Source organism: Rhizoctonia solani, chromosome 1, assembly GCF_016906535.1.
Source record: "Rhizoctonia solani chromosome 1, complete sequence".
In the NCBI taxonomy this organism is placed as follows: domain Eukaryota; kingdom Fungi; phylum Basidiomycota; class Agaricomycetes; order Cantharellales; family Ceratobasidiaceae; genus Rhizoctonia; species Rhizoctonia solani.
This window is the reverse complement of record NC_057370.1, coordinates 453,008-470,916: the sequence shown is the minus strand read 5'-3', so window position 1 is coordinate 470,916 and position 17,909 is coordinate 453,008. Positions and strand designations below refer to the sequence as shown.

The 17,909-nt window shown below is 44.4% G+C and overlaps 3 protein-coding genes across 3 annotated transcripts; 1 reads left to right on the top strand and 2 right to left on the bottom strand.

Annotated features, from left to right (window-relative positions):
• Window positions 1-4,654: 4,654 nt before the first annotated feature.
• On the bottom strand, window positions 4,655-5,968 carry RhiXN_03636 (uncharacterized protein; the record flags this gene model as incomplete). The annotated part of the gene is made up of 9 exons (XM_043323453.1): window positions 4,655-4,745; window positions 4,797-4,860; window positions 4,911-4,955; window positions 5,006-5,143; window positions 5,201-5,233; window positions 5,305-5,359; window positions 5,409-5,489; window positions 5,539-5,695; window positions 5,766-5,968. The coding sequence occupies 9 exons, from the start codon at window positions 5,966-5,968 to the stop codon at window positions 4,655-4,657; spliced, it is 867 nt and encodes a 288-aa protein (XP_043175872.1).
• Window positions 5,969-6,488: 520 nt separating this feature from the next.
• On the top strand, window positions 6,489-7,879 carry RhiXN_03635 (kinase domain protein; the record flags this gene model as incomplete). Its single annotated transcript, XM_043323452.1, has 6 exons — window positions 6,489-6,695; window positions 6,751-7,041; window positions 7,094-7,131; window positions 7,184-7,499; window positions 7,553-7,678; window positions 7,877-7,879. 6 exons carry the CDS (start codon window positions 6,489-6,491, stop codon window positions 7,877-7,879), a joined length of 981 nt encoding a protein of 326 aa, XP_043175871.1.
• Window positions 7,880-15,874: 7,995 nt separating this feature from the next.
• RhiXN_03634 (Retrotransposable element Tf2 protein) lies at window positions 15,875-16,333 on the bottom strand (the record flags this gene model as incomplete). Its single annotated transcript, XM_043323451.1, has 1 exon — window positions 15,875-16,333. One exon carries the CDS (start codon window positions 16,331-16,333, stop codon window positions 15,875-15,877), a length of 459 nt encoding a protein of 152 aa, XP_043175870.1.
• Window positions 16,334-17,909: the final 1,576 nt, after the last annotated feature.

Here is a 17,909-nt window from a genome sequence, read left to right as displayed (position 1 = left end):
TTCCAATGTCTGCCCTCTCGCTAGGATCATGCTGTGTCATCTCGTTCATTAAGGAGCAAAAATTTGAGCAGCTGGATTGTCTGGTGAAAAGTCGGATACTCTTTACATCTATGAATTCGTTTGAATCATTATGCCCAGTTGATACATCAACAACAACAGGGTCTTATGGGGCGATTCCCGCTTGTTCGGGCGCGGCTTCACGCTCACCCAAGCCTGTGACCCTTCAAGGGCAGTCCTTCTCCTCGAACCATTGAGCATAGCCTAAACAATACCGAATCTCTTCTGTCATCAGATATTTGTAAGATGGGAAAGGCTCTTCATAAAGAGATTGGACATCTATCATAACATTGACCGGTGCTATATTGCTAGATTATCCACGCATCAGCTACAGTTACTGGGTGGCTACATAGCGACCGATGTGGTTAATGTGCCATGTTACGGCTATGCATAAAAAAAGACCCCCTAAATCCATTCAATAGCATTCAGATGTCATAAAAAATAAACTTACGCCAAAGACTTGTTTAAAGAAGTCATGAGTCTTGGAACGTTATAAAATGCTGGTTCTTTGAATTGACTGAGTGGAATAAAATAACCCAATTCAATACCAGGAATTTCCAAAGTGGAACATATGGTTGGAGGGATTGTTTTTGTTTTTCATTCTCAGAGGTTGGGACTACCATCTTAATCTTGACTTGTTGTTTGTCTCCAATCTGTGTTTCATCCAGCACCTCGCCAAACCTTACCCAACTGCACTATTGCCGTTGCTCGTGTGGCTAGCAGGGATTTACCATCCCAAGGATAGATAAACTCTAGAGTAATACATTTATGCGGTTATTATTCCGAGTCTATGAAGACGGGAGGAGAATGGTTGCACTAGGTAAGATATGCATGTTTTATATTTGACGGACACCCTGATACGTCAGGTCTGATTGGTACAAGATCAAATAGACTATGGGAATAATGATGAACCAGCATGTGTTTTCCGATTACTGGGAAGTTGGGCACTAAAATTACTTATAATCCGAGGAGTCATTACAAGAGATATCCCGGCTAGCCGCAGCTGCCGTAAGAAGGTAATGTCAATGAAATACTCTCTCCATTGTTTGGCTAACGACATATGCCCGGTATACTAGGTTGGCAAATCAACACAATATCGAAGTGTTTGAGAGCGACATTGCGGATAAAGCAGTTGACTTGCTGCTATCGTTGCTTTGAATCAATTAGATATGTGCCCAACAGTATCAGGAATGCATTTGTAGAATTAATCAAAATATACAACGCGGCGTTTTTATAATCAAGTTCCTGCCCGTTTTCGTCGCCGTTGAAGTGGGGGTACACGGAGGTGTATGCACCCCGGTCACATGTACAATTCGCCTTAAAACCTCTCACGGAGTTACGCCGGAAAAGGCGCAACTCTGTGAGAGGTTTTAAGGCGAACTGTATAGCACGTGCTCGCATACACCGAAATCCATTCCCCCTACCGCCACGAATCCTTGCCTCCACCGTGCAGCAGACATGTTAGTTTGGCTTCTGCTGCATCGCAGTGCTGTTGAGTTTGCGCACTCATCAAGTCGATTTCCTTGTCACAATTTGATGTTTGTGGCTGTCTTCAAAGATCGTGTGTACAGAAGCGTTTTACAAAACCCCTATCATAAAGCACCTGACCGACCCCTTACCCCTGTGCCCAAGAAGGTTCATCTAGAGACTGGCCAGAGCCCGTCACAAGCCAGAGTCCGTCACAGGCCAAGCACGACCCCCTTCCTGGAATCAGCGGCTTTTTAACTGCATCGAACTCTCAGCCAATTCATACCAGCGTAGGTTTTCTGCTCTTATTGATACCGCCGCTGAAACCGCATGAAGGACGGGCTGCGCATCAAGAGCTCAAAAAAAAAATATGCTAATTCCAGCCCCAAGAGTACTTCGTTCGAATGCAAAGTGCTAACCACATTTTGCTCCACTGGTAGGCCCACTCGCTTTTACCTTCTCCCCTGTTCTATTTCGTTTCATTCTTATACGCCCAATCACCAGCACAATCAAATACTCCAACCAGATAGCTTTCAGACGTTTCCGATTGTGTCCTATTCCCCAACTTCATTTATATGTAGGCTTGAAATAGTAATATATTGTACAATTGAACGTTCAGATACTATAGGATAACAAGGGGGGGGATTCGAATAAATAGGCCAGGGACGCGATCTTAAGATGAGGGGAAAGCCTCCTACAGTTGTCTCAGGGGGGTTACGCCTCTGAAACTAGGAGATTATCTGCCGCAAATTCAAGCGGGCCACCTTTCACGGTGAAGAGGACAAGGGAGAATATGCAGATTAATAATATGCAATTAACTTGTAATGTAAAACAGTTAATAGGTACATAAATTGAGCCTACGAAAAGTGCTCCCTTAGGCTTGCGAAGAAATCAATGGGAGGGGGGGGGGCGGATCCAGGTGTATTAAGGGGTAACCCCCTCAATACACCTGGATTATCTTTCACTGTGCCGGTGCTCCCGCTTTCATCAAATACAACTTGCTCCACACCTTCTGTGTCTCACAAAAAGGAGCTGAATTACGTACGATCCAAGCTTACTAAACAGGGTTCTAAAATTCTGCATACACGCGAAGTATATTGGAATGGGCCCTAACCATATGCGCAAGTGATCAGGCTGTCTTCACAGAATCAGAATCACAGGACCATCATTCTAGCGCAACTATCGTGTTTTACACGCTCATAGCTCACATAAATATGACTTTGGGTCTTTAAAAATGGAGAAAAGGATCAAACTCCGTACATGTACTTTATGCACCACTTTGCCATCATGTCCGCTGGGGTACCCTTCACTGCCTGAATGCCGGCGCATACGCACCTAATCTTAATGATTGACTGGCATAACAATTCAATGATAGCTTTGCTGTGACAGTGATTCATACTTACACTGCGGTAATTGCACAGCCTGTCTTATTGTTCCGTCTACGATAGCTGCATACATCCAATAAAAACGGTGTGCAGTGCCAAATTGCAGTCATGTGATAAAGCTCCGTGACTCCAAACACTGTGACGTATAGCAACTCTTTGACACAAGGTGTGGTAACCGGTGATAGGGCATACCGATTACGGCTTAGGCATAGACCCGTGAGAATCTTATCTGGATCGGTTCCGTAGTTGACACATGGATACTTTTTTAATAATATGTATGACCTCAAAATTCGCGCCTGTGACCAACCAGCGTTGAATGGATGTTCCGATATTTTGGCGACCGAAAGGTGTTCAGATACGGGGCAAGCTTCAGTGATTGGATGACTAACATGTACCCCCTTAAATCTATTCAATATACGCATATGCAAACATGTGCTATGATGTAGACCGCAGCTGCTGGTACTGTAGACCCTCTGCGACCAAGCTCAAGATATTGGTATTTCTTATGAGTACATTGCAACCCAAAACTTTAGGGATAGCTAAACTTGAGCAGTTTACTGATTTGGGAGCACAAAAAACAGATATACACGTTTTGAACCGTTGGAAAATCAAGGGAGGTGAGGTACGGAGCATGATCTTTTAAGCCCCATCGCGTGTGCCTGGAGAAGGCAGGTGAAGTATCAGTGTAGGCGAAAACCCAACCATTTTGCTCAGAGAGCATCGCTGGGCAGGCGACGGGGCGGCCTTCTCAGTGGTAATACAAACTAGTATAGTAAGTTCGCAAGAATACTTAGGTCTACCTTTGTACGTTGATAATCTATCAGTGTTCAAGTTGAAATGTCAATCGCTATTGGGATAAATAATTGCACATGCTCGAGTGGAAGCTTGCGCGTGAGCAGGGGAGGTAGTTTGTAGTAACAACTGATAGTACTGGTGACCCATAGCGGGTCCTGCAATGTCTATTGCCTTGAAAAAGGCCACAGGAAGACTCGCAAGGTCTGTGAGAATGAGCGAGTACCATGGAAAGGGTGAATGGTACGTGTTTTGATGAGTCCAGCGGCCAGAGATTCGAGAAAGCCTTTTGAGTGTAGAAAGCAGGCTGAGGTTGCGAGGAGGTAGTGTGGTGTAGTTGCTCATTTGCTCCGAGAGTATTTTCCATGGTCACCGGGTGGAAGGTGAGCAGAACAAGTAAAGTAAAAGACACTTCCACGCAGCCTCAGCCCTTACAGGTATCCTGTTACCATCAACTTTATTGTTTGTCCGTGGCTAAAGTTAGGCAAGAGTACTGGTACTGGTCGTAGTCCTGACTTGGTATCAATCAACATCGGACCACCATCACTCGATGGCATGTGCTTCAAATTACGCCGGAAAATAGAGTCCTGGCGAAGGGGAATTCGTGTCGTGTGAATGGGGACGCCACTGGTGGTCTGATAGGCTGAAAAAAACTCTTCAACCAACCACGTGATGATATTTGTGTTTGAGACGCGAAAAATAACGATACTAAGTACAGTTCGGTCGGGCTATGCAGTACTTGTACTAAGATTAAGTCTATCCAATATTTATTCGCTAGATAAGAGGTATTGACATCTGTGTAAAAATCGGGGTAAGAGGACGCCAGCGATTGAAAATTTCATACCCTAGTAGAGGGCTTATGGTCGACGTTCTGGCTAGGTGGTGTGTAGGCTGAATACACTACAGCCATTGAGGACAGGAGGCACTTGGTTATTTTTACATCATGTTGGCACCTATGCCCACCCCCAGTCTAGATAACTATCAATGAATGAATCAACCCATGAAGCCTCGCTCTGACGCCCGACCACCTCATAACCTTGAATACTAGCGCCATTTAAGCCCACAGCCTACAAGACGAATCCGCGAGACACTTACTGATTAGAGTCAGTAGCTCGAAGTAGTACTTCACCTGCACGGGACATTTCAAGAAGAGATTCCTCTGTTCTTATTAAATCAGCGGCATGGCGCACTGTAGCAGTGACGACGTACCGTTCAATGAGTCGGCCTGATCGTTTGGGTAGCAGCGATTGGGGTCTTGAGAGAGAAATCAGCTCATTTCGCCTGGAAAGCTAGAGTGCACCCACTTATCATAATTACAGTCTTATCCTTGCTTTCTAGAATCAGTATCTGCCGATATGATTCGTCTACCGGTTCGTCAGAGCCCATAGTCTCTGGTCTGGTTGGTCGAACATGAGCCACCGCCAAGTACGGCTCACGGTCAACTACGAAATAACGATCTCAACGCCTGAATACTGGTAAAGAAAAATTTTGAGAGGTACCTAAAGTATCGTCGTCTGAGGCATGCTGCGAGGCTAAAAAAAGGGAACGAGAGGGAAGGTTTATAAAGGATCAGCCATTCTCGGGTTGCATAGGAGCGATGTACCAGTTGGCGACTTTCGGCTTATGACAGAATACAATGTTGTTACTGGATCAGATCCCTGAGGCAGGCTCAGCCTAAGCTACTACAATGCTATGGATCAGACCTACTTCTGTCGTCTGTAAAGTACCCTCCAAATGGCGTTTCATGAAGGCTTCCTCTTCATAGTCTTGTGCTCTGCGACTGGCGGTCTTATAGAAATCAGTCAAAGTATCCGTGGCATACTCAAAAAATTCTAACCAAAAGGTCCTGGTGATAGATCTCTGCCTGTCGCTGGAGAAGGGCGACGTCACGGCCAATACGATCGGACCCCCTCTCAGCAGGAGCACCAGAGCGGACGCCTTGTTCTTGATGACGGTGTACTTGATGCTTGACTTCAACAACTTTAAGCACTAAACTGCGCGAATGATGATGGACATAGTGGTGGTGAGAGCGGAAAGCAAAGAGCAGCGCTTACGGAAGCTTACTGGCGGTGTTTGATGCTGAAGGTGTTGAACTCTCCAGACGACATCAGTCGCTCATGGCTTTCGAGTACTCTCATTGAGTCCTCAAGAATTCCTTCCACCCTCTTGACCATCTCTAGAGCGTTATCACCCTCGACCAGGCGAATAGTATTCTCTCCCCATTGTGTACCAAAGGAGAAGACTTGAATGATCTTTGACCACACCATTTTGGGTCAAGTAATGCGAGGGACAGTTAGTAGAAGAACTGGCGGACAAAACTATCTCTGGCTCCTGGTTATAGTTAGCAAAGCGCGGGGCATCCAGATGGGGGAGGAAGAGGATGGGGGACATAGTTGCTCAGGGGCTCGGGTATCACTGACATCTTAAACTTGGAGCAACTCTGGATTCGGGTTTGTCAAGCCACATGAACGTACCGCCACGGGGTACAACATCATTTGGACAGTCAGCTATGAGGGAAACACCCGAAGCCAGGTTAGAGATACGAATGTGGGTGTAACAAACGTGACAAACGGAGGGTTGTGACAGCACGTGTTTCGGTATATTTGAGCCCTAGAAGCGTACCCTCTAAGCTCGTCCACAGTCACTTTGACAATCCTATCCTTCTATCTCACTTATTCGTAGCCAAGGGCTACTAAGTGACCACCAGGAATACACTGGTGTTGGGTGTAGGCAACTCGTAAATTACATTTTAGACTTCCAGTAGACTCAGTGTCTCCAAGTTGTCCCATGGATAATCACCTGCAAAACACTTATGATATCCTCTCAAGCGACGAAAAACGGTCTGGCGTTGAGGAAAGATGGGTTTCCTTCCAACCGTACCTTCTTTCCAAAGGCTACCGACTCCGACCACGCTACCAACCCAACTGGGTTCCCTCATGGAAGACTAATACTGACTTGTGCGTGTCGGACTGTGAGGATAGCAAAGATTCCATGGTATGTTTACGGATGTTTCTGGAATATGATCGATGAGCCATCTCTAAGTTTCTAGCCGGTGCGAGTGCTTGATGCGACCAGAGCAGCGGACAATCTCCAGGTTATCATCAAAATGTTGGTGCCCGAGCAGACAGAAGGCCAAAACGAATTAGCTGTGCTCGAACGTTTTAGTTCCCCGGAACTCAAAGACCATCCAGACAATCATGTAGTGCGATGTTTAGACTCGTTTCCCATACCTGGCGAGCAATCCGGCTATTTCATTGTGATGCCGTTGCTTGGAGGATATCGTGACCCACCCTTCAGAACCCTTGCGGAAGTACACGATTTCCTACAACAGATTTTCAAGGTAAATATTCTAATTGAGTTCCTATACAGTCCGTTGATGAATGGTAATCTAGGGCCTGATATTCATGCACGAGAACAGCACCGTACACTGGTATTAGTTAGTTAAACCTATATCTTAGGCCAGAGTCTGACTGTGTGGTCAGTGATATAGCATCAGCCAACATAATGATGGACTCCCGTCCTCTATACAACGAACCGTTTCATCCAGTATATCAAACACTCTCCCTTGATATCCAACGTAGAATATACCCCAAGTACTCCCGGCTCGAGAAGCGTGTACGATACTATTTCATTGACATGGGTTTCGCAACGTGGTTCCCTGATCCAAGCGTACCACGTCTGCTGACCGGAAAACTGGCACGAATATTAGCGCCGGAGCAAAAGATTAATCAACCATACGATCCGTTCTTAGTGGACATTTACCAACTTGGTACAGTTATCAAACAAGACCTTATACCAGTTAGATCTCTTTCTAACTTCCCTAATGCGAACGTCTAATGCATGATCTATAGTTGAACAAAACACTGGACCTTCTCAAACTACTCGCAGAGGAGATGACTCGTTCGGACCCGTCCGCCCGTCCGACCCTCGCACATGCTCAGCGAACAATGAACACTGCATTCCTCGGGCTGAGTGGAGTAAGGTACAGGTGGCCCCTTACTCCACTAGGTGCCAGTTTTAGGGCGAGGGGGATATACTTTATTTGGGGAATCATATCAGAGATTAGACATTGGCTTGGAAAGGTTATATGGCTATTTTGATAATGAGGACCTAGAGGCTTCGTGTTTTAATAACTGGAGTCGTAATAACATTGGAAGTTAATATTGATCAATAAGTAGACGTGTATGCGATGGTAGGGGCGTTGGTTATTGAACCTGCCTTCTGTTTGAATTCTACGTCACGTGGGTCCACGTAGGTTTGGGTGTTCAAGTTGTCGCCAATAGCCAAATAGATTATGTTCTCATTCGAAAGAACAATAGAGCAACAATATGAGCACATGATCAAGTCCTATCGGGGCACATGTTTGTGGGTTCCTGGAGATGATAACACTCCACAATCTTCAAGCCCGAATTTTGATCAAATGGAATTCAATTCTGATTTAATACGGAATGAGCTTATTGCTTTATGAAGCGGCTGTTCCTCAAAGAAGTAGTAAAAGACAGAGTTTGCCTAATTAGTTGGAACATGAAACCATGGCAATCCATGTTACTCAAATAGTAGGGCGCCCATCGCTGAAAAATAAATCAACTCACCCAAGTCCCATGATGCTCCGCACGCAATCGTGGCCAGGTAGTTTACTCCAATTGGGTAGAGCACTTATCCTAAATGAATATTGAATGATTAGAGTTCTGGGTGAGCTTGTTTGAACCAGTTACGAACACAGATCTAGGCATAGTGTAAAGCAAACGTTAGGATGCTTGGTCATGGGTAGATCATAAAAATGGAACGAGTGGAGAAGGAGTACTATGGGAGTGAGGTGTTCCTAGCGAATAGAGGGAGTTGTGGAAGATGGTGAGAGTTCAGCTGATAATGAGCAGGGTTGGGGAAAGAAGGAGGCAAGTATGTGAAGGGTTATTGAAACACGGTGTAAATTCGATTAGGAACCATCCATTTGAGCTCAATGAGCCGATGAGATCAGTTCAGTGATATAAGAGCTGTTCTGAAAGTAGATATGTCTAAGAGAACTAGTAAATTAGCTAGTGATTTGCGTTCAGAGGCCGTTAAGTCCACAATCTATGTCCAAACCATCAAGTGTGAAGTAACTCGAGCGTCCTAGCCGAAGACGTTAGACCAGAGTGTTTGCAGCGTAGTTCTTTTTCTCGTGTTGCTTGCTACGCTATTTGCACGTAGGGTCGGTCGAAACGGTGTCTTGTGCTCCGGACAAAGAACAGATGGTCACGTGACAGACCGTGTGTGAAGGCGGACCAATAACAACCGATGACGCGCTTGTATGTATCTGGAAACGAAAAATTATGGTTCGTGGTAACTACATTGTTACTACGAGATTTTGATTGATCTGTATGTTTCGTCGATCTGCCCCATGAATTGCATGGCTTGACACATTCAAATCTGGCAAACGTCAGCCATAAATAGCAAGAGGTAGTACCCACCCCAACCAGTCACTTGAGAAGTTTACTGCGTCTCGTAGCTTCTGACTCTTCGTAGCACTAAAGTTGAAAATAAATTTGGAAAAAATGCTATCATTGCCTTTTAGGTTGAAAATTATTGACATTCCATCTATCCGGAACGTTAACGTTACAAGTCCCGCTCCAGCTCTTTCTGAAAAGACCGAGCGAGATCAGCAAACAGGCAGTGATTGTGAGCTAGAAACGAACCTGACAGACTCCAGCGCGCATGCGTTTTACCCTTGTGAATGAATCAAATGGCGAGAGAAACTCTGAACGTTCAATACAAACATTAGTGCCATTATCGAGCGCCTGATAGGGTAAGTAAACCTTGGAAGTTCAGTTTTAGCACAGAAAAGAATTAATATCCGCATTATAAGTAAAACTCACTATTAAGTGACGTTGATTGTGGTTTCTATCGAAAAACGACGAAAGAGAGTGTTCTGAGATGGATAAGCACAAAAATCAATAGTAATTGGATAGATTGTTCGAGTTCCTGGGCCACTGGTACGCAGGCAATGATTCTGAAGGATTGAATTGGCCTTCGAATGTAACTAAAACAGAAAGGTATAAGCTTTGAGAGTCGTCTTGAATAAACGAAGGAAGAAAAGGTTTACTTTAACTCTGATGACTCTCAGCAAAGTTACAAAACTATACCACCAGCGATGGAGAGAGTTTAGACATGTATGAGTACGGCTTGCGCGTCATTGACCTGATAACAAGAAGGGTGGTGTACAGGTGGCCTGAAGCCTGCGGAACACTATGTAAATGAAGTTCAATCCAAATATCAAGTGTGCGTGACGTAGACCAAAAGATCAGGAGAGCCCGCTCGCTTGAAGGGGTCACGTTGAGGACTAGGCAGTGGTGGAGTTTGATTAGCCTATCAATGACTCAAGCCAACGTTCACGGGAAACAGTCATGGGACGAGCGGAGGGGGCAGGAGCAACAAACCCAGTAAAAACCAGTCCTTGTTTAGCAATGCTCACGACAGTCCAGAAACTCAACCTGAACTTACATTTATTCTGTGGAGGGCAAAGCCAACATGGGATGGGTTAGTGGTTGTTGGACACCAACGGCCTTAAATGGGGCTCATTGACGCAGACCGTCACAGGTAATGACGGCGAACCATCCACCAGATCTTACTGTAGACGGCTTTTATGTTCTATACGCATTTACTTCAATATCAGCGTGCCAGGTGACGGTAACCAAAAAGGAGTAACATGATGTATAAAACGGTTGTAGAGGACGTGCAGGGGGAGTTGAGGTAACAGACGTAACATTCCAAGTGGGATGTCACGGGCGGGCACGTGTCCACACAACTCTTCGACGATCAGCCCGTTATACTTCATGTTGCCTTTTATTGATGCCGATTATCTCTTCCTGTTACAATTAGCTGTAAGTATAAGCCATCTTTCGCCGCCGGTAAACACCCTAACGTTGCAGGAGCTTCAGACATGCGCGCAATGCAGTTTTCGTCCATGTTGGACATTCTGTTAACTGACAAGGAAGTGTTCAGATAAGACAGGGCACAGCATTTCAATGTTCAGACCGGACAGAGGAACTGGCATTTCCTCCTTGATGCCTTTTCAAGCTGACCGTCACTCGGACGCAGTGGCTCATTATAAGCGCATGGCTTGCCCTTCGCCCGAAATCCTAGGTCTTTCACAACTAACCTCGCTGCCCCGAACACCTTCAGTGCTTTCAGTCCAACCGAACATTACCTTCCCATATGATGCTTAGATCGGGTGCTAGTTCAGATGCACTCCTGCCAGTCAACAGAGCTCAACTCTATTTTTCCTTTCCAGACCACATCGCACAACAAAGCTTATAATTCTTGACCTTCCGTGTTCTAACCACACATCAAAGTCCTGGCACGTACTAAGGGAATGAAATATAAAGTATAGAGGGTTTGGGTTGTGGCACCGTGATATTCAGGTTCGTTCTCCGGTAAATGCTCCCGTAATTGCTCATACGATTGCAATGCTGATACTTTGCTAGCTCGTTAGCGTTGATAGGGAGATGCGTGTTAGACCTAGACTCAGCAGCATGTAGCAAGATGTCCGGACGCGTTCGATTGTAAGTTACCGATGGGTAAGGGCTTAATTGAGCTGACGAGCGGTTAAACGGACATACTGTCGAAGGTGTTCCGTTTTACGCCGACAGTTACAATGACTTACTCCAACTTATTAATGTATCTCACTACGATACACATCATCCTACTTTTGTCCCGTTTGTAGAAATGGGTTGATTGGTTTGTTGTGGTTGATTTGTTGCAGTGCTCGCTCGTACCTTCTGCTCAGTTTGATATCAGGCTGGACATGCATAAACGTTGTCCACGATTTTATAACTTACTGGTTTGATGAACACAAATATGCAATTGCCAATAGTATTGTGACACCTTCCAACAAGCGCTATGGGGTGAGCTCAAGACAGATAACATCTCATGCATGCAATGGTCATGGATGTCTACCTACACGTCAGCCCGTGCCACACAACTGCACACATTGCATAAGCACAAATAGATTTTGATGTTTATTGCACAGGTTTCTCAACCAAAACCCAAAAAGCTCAGGAGTGCTCAGGAGTGCAATATGGGACTCCCTGTTGTAGACGCACTCAATACCATAGAATTTATTCCAATTTTCTCAAATTTAAACAAACTTGAACAGACAATATTTTCAATCACATGACTTTGGTGCTTATATCATATGCTAAGCACCTTGCCATGTCCCCCCTCCTTGCTTAATCAGCTATGTAGTCACCTCCACCTCTGATGACATTGTTATGACATGTAGGTGACATGTATGCATGAGTAAGGCCACAGCAGGAGTGGGTTTCTTATTTCATATTAGTTACTTCTTTTCACACACACAATGTATTTGTAAATAGTCCCCTCTGTAATATATAAGGAGGCCAACCAACCATGGTGACACCCAGGTCAATTACCTCTTGTTGCATTCCAATCACTGTACAAGGGCCTTATAGCCCAGATCCCTTTGTCACTTAGTCCACACTGCCTTGAGCAGCTCCCCCACTGTACTTAGATAGCTTGTTGCTGCCTTATGCAGGTTAGTTACTGTAGTTAGGTAGTTAGTCACCATAGTATAGGTAGTCACTGCCTTAAGTGGGTTATTGTTTGTACTCCCTGGCCTTAAGCACCACCACCCACTCCATCCCAGACCAAGTCTAGGACACTTCCAATATTTGCTGAGGCTCCTTCAGTGCCAGGGAAGCATTAGTCAGCTGACATTTGTGCTTTTTTGAGTGGTCACCTCTCATATATGCTTCCAAAAAAGGGTAAATGGCTGCTGACTAACAGCTGTGTGGTGCTGCAGGAGTCTTGGCAAATATGGGCAGTCACATATTGTGCTCCTGAGTGCTCCCAAGCTTTTTGGGTTTTGGTTGAGTTCCAACAGGTTTGGATTGATATGAGCACAGCAAGTTAAATTAGACATGCAGCTCAACAGCATTCCCTCTGATACTACCTATCCATACTGTCTCCTTAAAATTCAAGGTGTCCTGGACATGGTCACATGACCAGTACAAGTGGTTGCATGCTGGCCCAAGCCCAAATTTGGGGGGTAGCAGGTGTAATCATAGGTTGTCAGCAGAGGAATAATAGGGCTTTATGGCTTAGTGGTCAAGCTGGTTCAATTCTGGCTAGTTCTATTTTCCTCTGTTTATGACACAAGGCAGTCCAAGATTGCAGAGCTCTGTGATGCTTACAAGTGGGGGAGCACTGCAAACAGGTATTGCCTGTCTAGTCATATGCCCTTCTGAGGAGAGAAGGTGTCCTAGATGTCATCTGGGACAGCAAGGGTCATCTGGGACAGCAAGGGTTAGGCTTGTGGCCTAGGTATGTACAAGTAAGATGCATAGGGCATTAAGGAGCTATACTACAGCAACTACTAAACTATGTTATGGTGACCAAGCCATGTAAGGTGGCCACAAACTAGCTAAGTACAGTGAGAAAGCCACTTAGGATGGTGTGGACAATGTATCTAAGTGAACCTGTCCTAGATGTTGTCTGGGACTAAGTGGGGGACAGTGCTTGTGTCCTAGATGTCCTTAGGGGTTGTCTAGGTAGCAGGTGCTTGCAGCCATATGGACTTGTGAGAAAGCTGCATAAGGCAGTGACAACACTACCTACAACAACTAACTAGCTAACTACAGTGAGCAAACACTATAAGGCATCAACAAACTACTTGAGTACAACAAGTAAGCTGCTTAAGGTGGTATGGGCTAAGTATCTAAGTGTTTACTGGGCTTAAGGCCCTTGTACAGTGTGATGAAGCAACAAGAGGTAATGACCTGGGTGTTATCATGGTTGGTTGGCCTCCTTATATATTACAGATTGAGGACTATTACAATTACATATATGCAATACCATATCAAATAAGAACCCTGCTCTGACTGCAGACTTACTCATGCATATGTGTCACTGACATGTCATAATGATGTCATCAAGTAGAGGTGGCTATGTGTGCTGAGTAAGCACAGATGGGGATGTGGTGGTGCTTAGCATATGATATAGGCACCTGATGTCATGTGACTGAAAATGTTGTCCAATTGCCTTTGTCTAAATTTGAAAAATAGGGAATAAATCCCTTGGTATACATGTGTCTACAACAGCTTGCAGTCAACTGTCATGACCCATGCCTTTGCTGGCATGTCTCCTGACCAAGCCACCTACTAATAGGATATTCCACAGTCTTTAGAAGGCCGCATATACTCACATATATGCAGTCAGAACTGTCATTACTCTAAGGGCTCATGACTTAGAGACTGACAGCCCACCAGGGTCACATGACCTCCCCCTCCAGTCCTTTATCAAATACTATACTAAACTACTACAGATTTGAGGTGGGGGGGGGATGACATAATCTCTTCTATAATAATATATTATTCAGACCTTGCCTGCAGGCTCCCTTAACATGGCCTGCGGCTAGGGGGGCGGGGGGAGTGCAACGTCCCCCAGCAACTTATATTATTATATCACTGTGCATCATATATACTATATATATCTTTGACAGTGGATATATATGGACCTAGAGTGATTGACTACTTAATTACAATGAACAAGCCACTTAATGGCAATGGGCTATATGAATACAGTGAGAAAGCTGCTTAAGGCAGTGTAGATGCTATCTAAGTGGACTTATGTGACTGGGCTGTAAGGCCTGTGTACAGGAGGTGTGCAAGAGGTAATTGATCTGGGGATTACCATTGTCCTATGTCCTAGACATTGTGTAGGGACACCAAGGGGGTTGGTGCTTGCAGCCAGCTGAGTACAAGAGTAGACTGTGTAAGCAGTGAGGAGCTATCCTACAGCATCTAACTATGTAACTATGATGGCCAAAGCCTTAAGGGCATTGACAAACTATCTAAGTATGGTGAGGAGCTGCTTAAGGCAGTGGTGACAATGTATCTACTTAGTGGAACCTGGGCTGTAAGACTGTAAGGAATGCACAATATTTGCATATTAACCCTGTTATATGCAAGCTCCTTACACAATCAGTTGGCAATGCTCACCCAACCTACCATCTTGCCCCACCCTTGTTACTGTTATTGCTTTACCTGATTTTTAACTACATACTCTTGTTTTGGATTGACCTGCTTACTCAGTACTAACCCTGCTGACCTTATAAGGTCCCAGGGGAGTTTCTGATAACTGTCTTTACTTCCAAACCACAACAATCAAGCATTTTACAGATTGTCATACCTTGGCAACACAGTTGCCATTGACATTTGTATTTACAGTAGTGGACAATAAGTGAAACCTCACACTCTTTGACATACTAATTACAACACTTGTATTGGGTTTATACTCAATGAATTTCAACAACAGAGTGATGGGTTGGCCTCTGTTACACTGTCTCATTTTATTTTATCTTAATTCTTCAATTACTGATCAATTGCAGAAAATAGTATGTACTTAACATGAGCAGGAAGTTGCACAGCAGATGCAACTACAAGCCTCTAAGGTTCCTACCACTGCCAAGAGGCAGCCAGGAAGTGCAAGGCTCCAAAAACAGCCAGCTGCAGGGAACCCAAGATGTCAACAGACCATTGTTGAGCAAGCAATTGTACCAGCAAGAAGAGTACTAGCACTGACAACAAGTATCCAAACACTGACACATGCCCATCATTTACACATTGCTATGCCCCCTCACCATGGAAAGAAGTTTCTCAGTTTGATCAAGGCTGCATTGTAGCTCTACATAAAGATAAAAAATCATACTGCTTGTCACAACTCAGCTTGGACCTATGGTACAAGGGGGCTTAAGTCCATGGCCCTATCACCAATGGACTATGAGAATGGGGTAGAGGGGCGGCTAGGGCCCAGGGGTACTGTAGGTGGGTAGAGGGCAACAAGGCCTGGATATGGTTCTTAGTAAAGTGCACTGATGGCCAACTATGGGCCTGGGCAAAGGGGGGTAAGCTGGGGTGAATTGACAAAGAGGTCAAGTCTTGCTGTTCTAACAGCAACTTGACCTGGGTTATATACAGGAGAAGAGCCACATCAAACAGAACAGAAACAAAGTGTGAGTCATTTACAATTTCACATCATATCAAATATGTCACATGATCTTGATGAGTCATAATTATATACCAGAAAAGGAAACTGTCTTGGAAAAAAGGTAGAAAATAGTAAAAAATCATGTCATGCCAATGAAGGTCATGACAGAAAGTGCCACTTTGACCTCATCATAACCTTTTTTCCAGGAACTCTGTGTGTTTGTCCACATTGGGGACCATTTCTTCTGATTTCTGGCCAGCTGAGAACCTTGGATTGTACCTGTAGCATGTTTGGAACAGAGATTTGCCAGTAGAGGTTTGTTTTAGGTTGTTTAGAGCAAACTTGGCCAAAGGTAACAATGATACCCAATCAGATTGGCAATGATTCCCAAACATACAAAGGAAGATTTTGGCCTCTCTCTGTATGCATTCAGTCTGACCATCTGTTTGGGGGTGGTAGGCTGTAGAGTATGTGGGTTTAATGTCCAGCCTTTTATACAGATGACAAATAAATTTGGCATTGAAAGTAGGGCCTCTATCTGATACCGTGCTTTTTGGTAGGCCATGAAGTTTCCAGATGTAGGTTATGAAAATATTAGCAATGTCAATAGCAGATGCTGTGAATTGCATAGGAATGAAGTGAACCATTTTTGAAAATCAATCAATAACTGTGAGGATGGCATCAAATCCTTCTGAAACTGGTAATCCAACAATCATGTCATAGGCTATATCTTCCCAGGGTTGTTCAGGGGTTTGTAATGGTTTCAATAGTCCCACCAGTGCTTGATTGGTTGGCTTTGATTGGATACATGTTTCACAGTGACTGATGTAGGAGTTGACAAATTTTTTGTGGATGGCTAATAATAACTTCTTGAGACAAGTTCTAATGTCCTTGCTTGTCCTGGGTGTCCTGCTGCTAACACATCATGCCTTGATTCCAATACAAGATTTCTAATGGTTTTGTCTCTTGGCACAAATATCTTTCCTTGAAACCACAGTAGTCCTTCTCATAATTCCCAATCTACAACTTTTTCCTTGTTCTGGAGCTTATGTAGGATTTCTTTAAGCTGAGCATATTCATAGATTGCTTTGCCAATAAGATTGTTAATCTCCTGTTACACTCCCAAGAATTACACCATTGGAATTGGACAATTTTTCTATTATTTCTACTATTTTTTACAAATGCTTTAGCTTATGTTTTTGATCATGTGATCTTGGCGCTTATTATGCCAAGATGCTGCGCCAAGATGCCGTGCCAAGGGCGCTTAGGAGAAATCCACGCTTCTGTGCAGCCCACAGCACACTTCCCTTTTCACATGTAGTCTTCCTTTCACACATGCACAGACCACATGTATTTTAGTAGTTTGTCTATATATACAGCAGGAAAATTGCTTGGAGACCCCAAGTCAATTTTACCTTGTCTCATACTCATTGAGGAGGATTAGCCAGCCAGCTAAGTAGCCAGCCCCAGTAGTTCTCAGACACTCACCACCCCTCTTACTCATCACACCTCCCAGGCCTTAGGCCCCCTTGCACCAACTGTTGATAGTAGTAGGTTGCCTTAAGCAATGTTAGTATAGCCTTAGATAGTTGGTTACATAAGCAGTGTACTAGTTGTACAGCCTTAAGTGCCTGTTCCATTAGCAAGTACCCACCTTACAGTGGTGTACAACATCTCCTGATCTGGGGTTATAGATGCAATAAAAAGTTCTGGTTTCAGGAGAACTTGGTTCTCTACCCCCCCTTCAAGGGGTGCCAAATCATATTTCCTTGAAAGAATATCTGCCTTTTTATTGTGAGCTCCTGGCCTGTAAATGATCTGGAAATTGTAATCCACTAAGAAGTTTGCCCATTGGATCTGGCATTCAAGGATTGCAACATAGAGAAATATTCCAAGTTCTTATGATCTGTTAGAACTTGGACTGGCAGCTCTGATCCTTCCAATAAATGATGCCACTCCTTAAACACCCTGATGACTGCTAGCAATTCTTTGTCAAAATGTTGTAATTTGTTTCAGCTGGAGACAGGGATTTAGACAAGTAGGCTACAGGGGCTAGTTTTCCTTCAGAGTTGTGTTGGGATAATATGGCTCCAGTGGCGTAATCCAGTGCATCACATTCTACATAAAATTGCCTGGTGGTATCTGGCTGCAGAAGTAGTGGTGCTGAAGTAAGGCATTTTTTAAGGCCATCAAAAGATTGCTGTTCTGCTAATTCCCATTTCC